Below are 10,593 nucleotides of genomic sequence, written 5' to 3' on the forward strand. Positions count from 1 at the left end.
CTGTCACTGGGCGGAGGGAAAGCAGCAGGGGCGCCACGTCTTTGACGTGGCAGCGTGAGGCGTCCCTCCTCCCTGGTGCCCATCCCCATCCCCAGCTGAAGTCTTTGCGCGGCGGAAAAAGAGCAGGGCCGCCGGGTCTTTGATGCCATGTTGGGTCAGGCCAGTGGCCCATCTAGTACACCACCCAATGTCACACAGTGGCCAAATCCCAAGGGCCATCAGGAGCCCTTGAGCCAGATATGGAAAGCCATGTGAAATACAAATCCCTAAAGTTCCTGCACTAGAAATCAACCAATGGCCCCTGGTTTTTTGGCCAGTGTATGGCACAGAGTGTTGGACTGGATGGGCCACTGGCCTGATCCAACATGGCTTCTCTTATGTTCTGCTGAGTGCAGGTCTTGTTCTGCTCATGAAGCAAAGAAGATCAGCTTGTACTTCTTTGAGATTGCCACTGTAGGGTTGTGCATGGCGGCATCCAAATCGGCTGTTCCATGCTGATGCAGCCAGCACCACACTGCAGGAGGGGAGGGGAGGTGCGGGCGCCGGCTCATGACTCAGCGCACCACCCTAATTGTCAGGCTTCTCCTGAAGGTTGGGATCTCGAGCAATGTGTGAAAGTCAAATGTAGGTGGGGTGGGTCTAATATAAATCTTTTGACACAGGAAGAGGCCTGAAAACCCCACTTCAAACCACAAATTGATCCAAGTGGGATGAATCCCTTTGTCAGGATTGACATCCTTAAAATAATAAGAACATCATTAGGAAAACAGGTATAAAAAATATTAAATGGTAGAAGGAGTTAATGCTGGTGCTGCAAAGCCATATCTTCTGTCCCACAGCCCAAGTGGCTGTAGAGCTGCTTGCAGAAAGTTTTCAATGCAAAACCAAATGTATTTAGATCACTTTAATTAGGTATATCAGTAGCAGACTTGCATGATTGCAGTAATTCCTCTAACAGAAAAGTGATTCTTTACAAGTTCGGACTGATGAAAATGAGTGAGGCATCTATCTGCTATGTATGGCTGAAGACTAACAAAGAGTTTGGAAAGAAAGGGGAAGGGGCGTTTCACAGTTTGGCTGTTTGGGCTTAACTTCCAATCAAATTTGAGGAACACTGGAAAGGGCTAGCTTACTACAATTCCCAGCATCCTATCTCGTTTTTCAGAACTCCAGGGTGCCTGGCTGAACAGAACACCATATATTTTCAAACTCAAGCATAAATAAATTAGCAGAATAAATTATTCTGATGGATAAGTTGAAGGACTGCAATCTGGATTTTCAGATAGTTAAGTGGATAGGGAATTAGTTAGAGAACAGCACTCAAAGAGTTGTTGTCAATGGTGTTTCATCAGACTGGAGGGAGGTGAGTAGCGGGGTACCTCAGGGTTCGGTGCTCGGCCCGGTACTTTTTAACATATTTATTAATGATCTAGATGAGGGGGTGGAGGGACTACTCATCAAGTTTGCAGATGACACCAAATTGGGAGGACTGGCAAATACTCCAAAAGATAGAGACAGAGTTCAACGAGATCTGAAAAAAATGGGAAAATGGGCAAATGAGAACAAGATGCAATTTAATAAAGATAAGTGTAAAGTTCTGCATCTAGGTCAGAAAAATGAAAAGCATGCTTACTGGATGGGGGATACGCTTCTAGGTAACTGTGTGAACGAGACCTTGGGGTACTTGTGGATTGTAAACTAAACATGAGCAGGCAGTGTGATGCAGCGGTAAAAAAGGTGAATGCCATTTTGGGCTGTATCAACAGGGGCATCACATCAAAATCACAAGATGTCATAGTCCCATTGTATACGGCACTGGTCAGACCACACCTGGAGTACTGTGTGCAGTTCTGGAGGCCTCACTTCAAGAAGGATGTAGATAAAATTGAAAGGGTACAGAGGAGAGCGACGAAGATGATCTGGGGCCAAGGGACCAAGCCCTATGAAGATAGGTTGAGGGACTTGGGAATGTTCAGCCTGGAGAAAAGGAGGTTGAGAGGGGACATGATAGCCCTCTTTAAGTATATGAAAGGTTGTCACTTGGAGGAGGGCAGGATGCTGTTTCTGTTGGCTGCAGAGGAGAGGACACGCAGTAATGGGTTTAAACTTCAAGTACAACGATATAGGCTAGATATCAGGAAAAAGTTTTTCACAGTCAGAGTAGTTCAGCAGTGGAATAGGCTGCCTAAGGAGGTGGTGAGCTCCCCCTCACTGGCAGTCTTCAAGCAAAGGTTGGATACACACTTTTCTTGGATGCTTTAGGATGCTTAGGGCTCATCCTGCGTTGAGCAGGGGGTTGGACTAGATGGCCTGTATGACCCCTTCCAACTCTATGATTCTATGATTCTATAGCAATTCTGTGCAATTGGGCTTCCCATGGCATGACCATGGCTTGTTTGTAAATACAATTGATCCCCAAATTGTTTTCCAATATAATGTCAATCAAGTCTAAAAGGAAGTGAGTTGGAGGGTGGCAAATTGATCTAGAATCCAAGTATTTCAAAGCCTCTTCTCTTGCTTCCTTGTGTGGAATGTTTGTGCACAGAGCATTTAAATCTAAAGTAAAGAGGCCTTCAACTTCTCTAGAACATCGATGGAGTGGGTGGTGGCCTTTAGTAGACCGGGTGTGTTAGGGATGGTTTGCCTTTTGCAAGGGGCTCCAGGGCCGAACCTTTCCGTGCCACGATCGGTCTTCCTGGCGCCCATTTCACGGTCTCGGGGATCGAAGGTGATTTATAGAACTGTGGAGTTTCCAGGTCCGATTCTCTAAGAACGGTTCCCATTGGCCTTACCAGCCTCCCAGGCCTTTGCCCGGAGCTTCCTTGCAGCATCGGCCTGTCCGACAGTCCTGCCGGGATCCGGCCCCGGAGAGCGCAAGGCCCGCGATTCCGCTTCAGCTACTGAAGTAAATGCATCCGCCCTCCCTCCCTCCCTCCCTCCGCGGCCTTGCGTGGGGCCCGAGGCTGAGGGCGTCGCAGCGCAGAGCGGGGTCTCACGGCCATTCGCCACGAGCGGCTGCAACGGCGCCCGGCCTAGCGGGCCCGGCCAGGGGTCCACGGGCGGCTGCCACTCCCATGAGGGCCCCTGGCGCGCCGCGGGCGGCCTGCCCTGCTCCAGAGCGATCCCCTCGGGCCCTTGGAGGCGGGGGGAGGCCGGGGGGCCCGATGGAGCGCGGAGCGGGCGGCAGGCCACGCTCGGAGATCGGCTCGGCGCCCTGGCAGCGAGGCACGTGGGGCCGGAGGGCGGGGCGAGGGCGAGGGCGGGGCGCCTCGTGGTCCTTGGCCGGCTCCTCCCCCCCGCCCCCCCCCCCCCCCCCAGCGCAGCCAGCCAGCCAGCCAGGGCCGCGGCGCGCGTGCAGGACGGAGGCGGACCCGCGATGGCCGCTCTGGCCCGCCAGGACGGCTACTTGCAGGCGCTGGCCCGGAGGATCTGCGCCCGGGAGGGGCAGGAGCCCCGCGGAAGACCACGTGGTACGGGGGGGGGGGCGGGGGGCGCCTCTTTCCCTCCTCCGTTCAGCAGGAGCAAGGGGAGTCCAACTGCGGCCCTCCAGATGTCCATGGACTACAATTCCCATGAGCCCCTGCCAGCGTTCTGGAGGGCCGCAGTTGGACTGCCCCTCATGGAGGCTCCTTTGCTGCCCTTCTGACCTCTAGGCCCCCTCTGCGATGTCTGGGGATTTCCCACTGGAGGCCTTCCTCTGACCTTTTCCTGCTGCCTGTGGCCTTTCCCACCATTGTACTCTTCATCTTCTTAGAATGTGAGCAAAGTACAATTGCCTCAATTAAAAAAAGACTTTCAAAACACTTATTGTAAGAGCTTCCTTTTTGGGATCCAATTAAACATCCCTCTATTGTAGCCGGTATCATCTGAATCCTGTAAGTAGCTCCTACCCGCCGCCCCCCCCCCCCATTGGTTATCCTCAGGATGCACATTCAGGTTAGATAGACGGCCTCTGAACATGAAGGTCCCAATTTGCTGTTGTGATGTATTACCATTAATACTGTATATCCTTCCCATTAAAAATAAAAAACCTGTCTCAGAAAACAGATTGATGGGAAACTCCTTCCCCACCCCTCCATTCAGGCAGTTTTCCTTCATGCTGGTGTGAAACTCTTTCAAATTGGAAAATGTCTTAGGACGTTATGGCATTTATTTTTGTGTTTAATGCAGGAATATGCCACTCTGTTAAGTTGACAAAAAGTACTTTGCAATTTAAATACAAAAAACAAGCCAAAAAACAATGAGTGACAGAAATCATACTGGGGGTTTGGCTGTTTGCGGTAGTCTAAGCAGAATGGACCAGTTGTCGGCTGTCGTTTCAGGACACAGGGAAAGGGCCATCCCTTAGGTGGGGATGTTCAGGGCTGATGTACAGTACCAAAGGCAGAAGCTCCCTGGCCTCCTCCTCCTGCCACGTTAGATTGTTTCCTTCTCAGTAAGTGAAACTCACTCCTCTGCGTTCTTGCTTCCCCAGGAACTGTGTCAAGGGAGGACGATGCTCAGCCAAAGAAGAAGAAAAGAAAGAAGCCAAAGAAGCATGCCCAGGGCGTGGAAGATGCCTTGCCAGGCAAGCTGGCAGTCACTGAGGCCTGCAAAGCAAAGGCTAAGCCACCAACAGCAAAAGTTAAAAATCTGGGTGCTGGGGCTCATGTTGCATCCAGCTCCAGTGAGTTGGCTGCTGCTGGGGAGAAAGGGAGCAGAAGCCAGAATGGTGATACAGGTGAGCATGTTTCTGTGGTCAGCAAAAGCAGGAAGTGGGTTGGTAGGACAGAGAAACAGAACTGTGGTAAGAGCTGTACAGATGGGTCAGACTGTATTCTCCATGATCATTGGGGCTGTATTATTTCTTTTGAGTGTTTTCACCCCATGTTTCTCTGTGGTAGGGAGCAAACACAAGCAGAAAAAACAATAGTATGATACGCCACATCCAGGATCTCCTTTCCTGGTTCCCTTAGGGCCTCAGCTGTAAGCCATGGGCCACAAAACAAGCACAAGAGCCCTTTGGCTTGTGCCTCTGGCCATTCCCAGGCTTACTTGATATGCAGGAGAAACAGAAACAGCTCCGATCTCATCCAGCTGGCCAAGAGCTGTTCTCAACCATGCTCTCTTAAAATGCTTCTCTCCATTTTCTGGTGATGGATTTGATGATGGAGAGAGAATTCCATCACAAGATGAGCCCAATTCTATTCCCTGTTTACGTAAACAGAGCAGGCATGCATGTCTGAGTATACAATTGTACTCGTTGGCATAAATTATTCAGATTTGCACAAAGAGCTGTGCAGGATGTAGAAAGTGCAGCTTTTCTTTCCACTTCTCAAGTAAATCTTACTCAGCCATTCCTCTAGTTTCTGAGTGTTTTACAGGGATTGGTTATGTACAAACAAACAAGCATGTTGTAACCACAGGGACTAGAAACTTGCCAGAGGAAACTGTAGACACCTTTTACACTTTGCCTCTGAGACTGCACTGTGGGCCTAATGCTGAGATGTGCCTCCGTTTGGGCCCCTTTCTGAGCTAAGACTAGTGCAGTGTGTGGGAGATGTACCACCTCTTTTCTTCTAAAGAGTTAAAACTGCACACCCTGTCGTCCAGCTCCCTGAGATCATGAATACTATGGTGTCATAACAAAAAAGGAGTCCAATAGCACCTTTAAGATCAACAAAGATTTATTCAAGGCGTGAGCTTTCGAGTGCAAGCACTCTTCCTCAGACTATGAACTTCCATCATAACAGTGGGAATATAAAGCTAAAGTTAATTCTGTTAAATTAGTAAACTGTGTCACAACATCCAAATTCAGCCATATGATAATTCTTTGCAAAAACAGTAAATCAATCTTTTTGAGTTCAACTGCAGTTCATAAAAATATTGGAGAAATAAAACTGTCCACATTCATAATTAATAGACACTTTCCCAGTTGTTGCTGGCCCCATCAGTCTCCACCCAAGCATGGAATCATCCCTGCATGTAACAAGCTGTGCTGGCAACTACCTTGTTCTGAGACTAGAGAGTTAAATTCAAAATTACATTACATCACCTTACATTCACATTGCCCCAAATAAAATGAAGTTCCTTCGCAATAAAACAGCTACATTCAGGTCCCTTATTGAATGTCATGGAAGGTTAAAGTGTTCCCCTGCAGGTGTTTCAGTTCTGTGGTTCTTGATGTCAGACTTAAATAGTTTAATACTTTAGATTTTGAATTCCACAGGGGAAGCCAACCTCTATACTTGCAGATTGTCAAACATATATTTTTAGGATGAAGGATCAGTTAAATTTGAGTGATGCTGTTCTTCTTAAAGTTATTAAATGAGCCAAAGAGCTGACCCTTTTTGTTGTCATGGCTGAGATATAAGGGCAATTGAATACTGGTTCCTTTGCACTATGGATTGATTCATATCTCTACTGTCGATCTATTCACAGCCTGTGTAAGTTTCTCAATAATCTTAGTAATTCCTTTTAAAATATATCCTACTGTTTTAGTCAATTCTTTACTTTTTAAAGGAACAGTCATGGATTCTGCTAAGATGGATTCTGCTAAGCCATCAATCTGTTCTATATTTAACTCTACCTCACTTCTCTTATTTTCAGTCAGTATTGAATACTTATTTGACAGTAGTTATAGAATGCTTTTGCTAGCAAAGTTATGCTCAAAATTTTACAAGCTAGGCTCCAGCAATATGTGGACCGAGAACTTCCAGAAGTACAGGCAGGATTTCGAAGAGGCAGAGGAACTAGAGATCAAATTGCCAACATACGCTGAATCATGGAGAAAGCTAGGGAGTTTCAGAAGAACATCTACTTCTGCTTCATTGACTATGCTAAAGCCTTTGATTGTGTGGAGCACAACAAATTGTGGCAAGTTCTTAAGGAGATGGGAATACCAGAGCATCTTATCTGTCTCTTGAGAAACTTATATGCAGGTCAAGAAGCAACAGTGAGAACTGAACATGGAATCACTGATTGGTTCAAAATTGAGAAAGGATTTCGGCAAGGCTGTATACTGTCGCCTTGCCTATTTAACTTGTATGCGGAGGATATGAGAAAGGCGGGATTAGAGGAGTCACAAATTGGGATCAATATTGCAGGGAGAAATATCAACAAAATCAGATATGCAGATGATACCACTCTGATGGCAGAAAGAGGAACTAAAGAGCCTGCTGATGCGGGTGAAGGAGGAGAGTGCAAAAGTTGGCTTGAAACTCAACATCAAGAAAACAAAGATCATGGCATCCGGCCCTCTCAATTCCTGGCAAATAGATGGGGAAGAAATGGAGATAGTGAGAGATTTTATTTTCCTGGGCTCCAAGATCACTGCAGATGGGGACTGCAGCAAAGAAATTAAAAGACGCTTGCTCCTGGGGAGGAAAGCTATGGCAAATCTAGACAGCATCCTAAAAAGCAGAGACAATCACCCTGCCAACAAAAGTGCGTTTAGTCAAGGCTATGGTCTTCCCAGTTGCAATGTATGGCTGCGAAAATTGGACCATAAGGAAGGCCGAGCTTCAAAGAATTGAGGCTTTTGAACTCTGGTGCTGGAGAAGACTCTTGCGAGTCCTTTGGACTGCAAGGCGAACAAACCGGTCAGTCCTAGAGGAGATCAGCCCTGACTGCTCCTTAGAAGGTCAGATCCTGAAGATGAAGCTCAAATACTTTGGCCACCTCATGAGAAGGAAGGACTCCCTGGAGAAGAGCCTAATGCTGGGAGAGATCGAGGGCAAAAGAAGAAGGGGGCGACAAAGAATGAGGTGGCTGGATGGAGTAACTGAAACAGTAGGTGCAAACTTAAATGGACTCCGGGGAATGGTAGAGGACAGAAAGGCCTGGAGGATCATTGTCCATGGGGTCGCGATGGGTCAGACACGACTTCACACCTAACAACAACAAATAGAACGTTGTGTTCTCAGATCTTCCTGAACAGAAGTCGTCGATCTTTTTTTGTTTAGATGCTGGCCGTTTCCCAGAAGCCATTAAGAATTATCTCTAGTTTTCATCACTCAGATGTCTAATTAGCTAAATAGCTACGTATAAGGCAGTAGAAGAAGAGAGGAGAAGGTATAAGTCCCTCAAGATAAATGAATAAAGAGCTTATAGCCAGAGCAATGCTCACCAGCTGCCAGTCACCACCTCTTGCCTCCTCCAATCTGTCTTCACTCCCACCCATTCGAAGGCTGTGCTGCGTGAACCAGAAGATTTGCAGGCAGGAGGGGTGGGGCAGCATTCTTCTTTACACAGGCACAGGACCGAGCATCTGGTATCCTTTGATTCTTCGCTGTCTTCTTCACTTTCCAAAGTATGTTTTTTTGTTTTGACTAAAGCAAGTGCCTGGTCTCACAGAAGGAGTACATGCCCTTTCTGGGTTTCACTGCTGCTTCCTGTCTCTTGCTTAAAGAGTCTCCACCCTTCTTTCCATGCAGGTAGCCAGAGTAGGCCTGATGCCTTTTCCACCATGGCTCTGCTGCGTCAGAGGCTGCATGAGAAAATACAAGAAGTCTCTAGTCAGGTATGGTCAGCACCCTTGTTAAAATGATGGTTCCCAAGGGAAGGTGAAGGGCCAGTTGAGAGGCGTGGTTCTTGCTCCTCCACTAATCTATATCCTAGCAATTGTTGCCTTCTGTCTGCTATTTGGATCCTAACTAAAGGATTCCAAATCCTACACAAGGATAGGTCTTGTGATTGTGTTAAGAAGTTTTTGTTGCCTGAATTCTGAGTGGAAGATGTGGCAGGAATTATTTTTGTTCCCAGTATAGAATCCTAGAGTTGGAAGGGGCCCTACTGGCCATCTAGCCCAACTTTCAATGCAAGATCAGCCTAAAAAATCTGTTTCCACATTCATGGGGTGTTCATTTAATGTGTCAAATACCTTCCACTCCCCAAGATATGATGCTAAATGCTGAATTCAACTTCCTGATGATCTTGATTGATAGGTTTCACTCCCTTCCCCTTTGCTCACAAATTCACACTTCTCAACACAATGGCTGCAAAGTCAGTGTGTTGTCCAGTGGGGTGGTGCTGTATGCCTCCTTGATCTTCATTACAAGGACAGGCAGAATAAATTATGCAAATAAGCCAAAACATATGGATTAAGCACATTGTCTTAATTCATGCACATTGCAGAGTCTAGTAGCATTCTGCAATTTTTTAAAGTTTTTACAGGACATAATTTCCCCTGCCACTTAGTATCTTAACCTTGTCCAGGTCCCATAAGTGATCCTGCTTTCTTTTCAAGTTGCTGTTTCTTGACAGGGAAGGTCCAAAGAACTGTCAGCAGCTGCACTGAAGAAGCAGCAGCGAAGGAAATACGAGAAAGAAAGAAAGAAACGCCGGAGAAAAGAATTACGGATGAAGGAAAAAACTGAGGAGAAGGAAATGGGAGAAGTGTCAGCAGGAGCCACTTTGGAGCTCGCCACCACCAAGAACATTGGGCAGTCCAACGTAGCCTTCAACAAGGTTGAAGTGCATAAAGAGCAGCTCAGCAAAGCGGAGAAGAGGAAAGAGAAGAGGAAGACTTTGAAAGGCAACCTCACCCCGCTGACAGGGAAGAATTACAAGCAGCTCTTGAGTCGGCTGGAGATTCAGAAGAACAAGTTGGAAGATCTGAAGGACAAAGATGAGAAGAAGGCCCAGGAGTTGGAGACCAAGATGAGGTGGACCAACGTCCTGTATAAGGCTGAAGGAGTCAAGATTCATGATGATGAGAACCGGCTGAAGAAAGCCCTCAAGCGGAAAGAGCAGCGCAAGTCCCAGCGCCAGAAGCAGTGGGAAAAGAGGACTGAGCAAGTGGTAGAGAAGATGCAGCAGCGGCAGGACAAGCGCCGCAAGAACCTCCAGAAGAAAAAGCTGGCCAAGATGGAGTGGAAGAAAAGCAAGGCCCGCAAGAAGGGCCGTGTCTTGCCTGAAGATCTGGAGAAAGCTGGCTCCAAATGAGCTGAACTTAGTGGATGTTTTCACCCGTTTCAAAGTGGATCATTATGGGATTATGTTTATAAAACTACTGTCTGTATTGTCTTGGATGCTGTTCATAATTTTGAACCCAAACCTCCTTGGCTGTGATTCAGTAGATTGCAGGACTATACAAGCACGTATCCCTTACTGCCTCTCTGGGGAGGGGAGTACCATACAAACTTTCCTGTTTGTCTCTGTGATTCTTCATCCTGCTAGGCTAGTCTGGTTTTATCTTTAGTCAATAGGGTTCATTTTTTTTAAGAAGCAACTTTATTAAACTAGGGTTGTGGGGAAGGGAGCGGGGAATGAATGCAGTAACTATACCAGTGTCAGTAATTGGTGAGCAAAGAGGTTTTGGTTTATTAAAACCATTGATAGACTACCAGTTTACCCACTACAAAGAATTATTACCAATGAAGGAAGTCAGGAACTAAGGCTACTCTCACAGGAGACAAGAAAAACTGAGGCATTCTTCTTAGCAAAAGGTTCAGAGTTTTATTGTATCCAAGAGGGGACATCTGGAAGCTTCATGATAGAAAATCTATTGCTAAGAATGACTGGTCTTTCCAGTGCTGGAATATATACGGGACACCCCCATGCCCCCAACAACATTTCAATTCCCGTTTGCTGTTCCCACAGCAGGAGGCTTTT

At 46.9% G+C, this 10,593-nt stretch overlaps 1 protein-coding gene across 1 annotated transcript; it reads left to right on the forward strand.

The window, feature by feature from the left end:
- The first annotated feature begins 3,250 nt into the window (after nucleotides 1–3,250).
- On the forward strand, nucleotides 3,251–10,000 carry SURF6 (surfeit 6). The gene is made up of 4 exons (XM_077306752.1): nucleotides 3,251–3,470; nucleotides 4,475–4,720; nucleotides 8,415–8,500; nucleotides 9,244–10,000. Exons 1-4 carry the CDS (start codon nucleotides 3,377–3,379, stop codon nucleotides 9,922–9,924), a joined length of 1,107 nt encoding a protein of 368 aa, XP_077162867.1. The 5' UTR covers nucleotides 3,251–3,376; the 3' UTR covers nucleotides 9,925–10,000.
- Nucleotides 10,001–10,593: the final 593 nt, after the last annotated feature.

Source organism: Paroedura picta, chromosome 12 (genome assembly GCF_049243985.1).
Source record: "Paroedura picta isolate Pp20150507F chromosome 12, Ppicta_v3.0, whole genome shotgun sequence".
Taxonomy (NCBI): Eukaryota; Metazoa; Chordata; class Lepidosauria; order Squamata; family Gekkonidae; genus Paroedura; species Paroedura picta.

Bases quoted from the DNA above. Each gene is read 5' to 3' on its own strand.
- SURF6 (XM_077306752.1), top strand. From the start codon at position 3,377: ATGGCCGCTCTGGCCCGCCAGGACGGCTACTTGCAGGCGCTGGCCCGG. The intron at 3,471-4,474 runs GTACGGGGGGGG...TTGCTTCCCCAG, and splicing joins GCCCCGCGGAAGACCACGTG to GAACTGTGTCAAGGGAGGAC. The intron at 4,721-8,414 runs GTGAGCATGTTT...CTTTCCATGCAG, and splicing joins AAGCCAGAATGGTGATACAG to GTAGCCAGAGTAGGCCTGAT.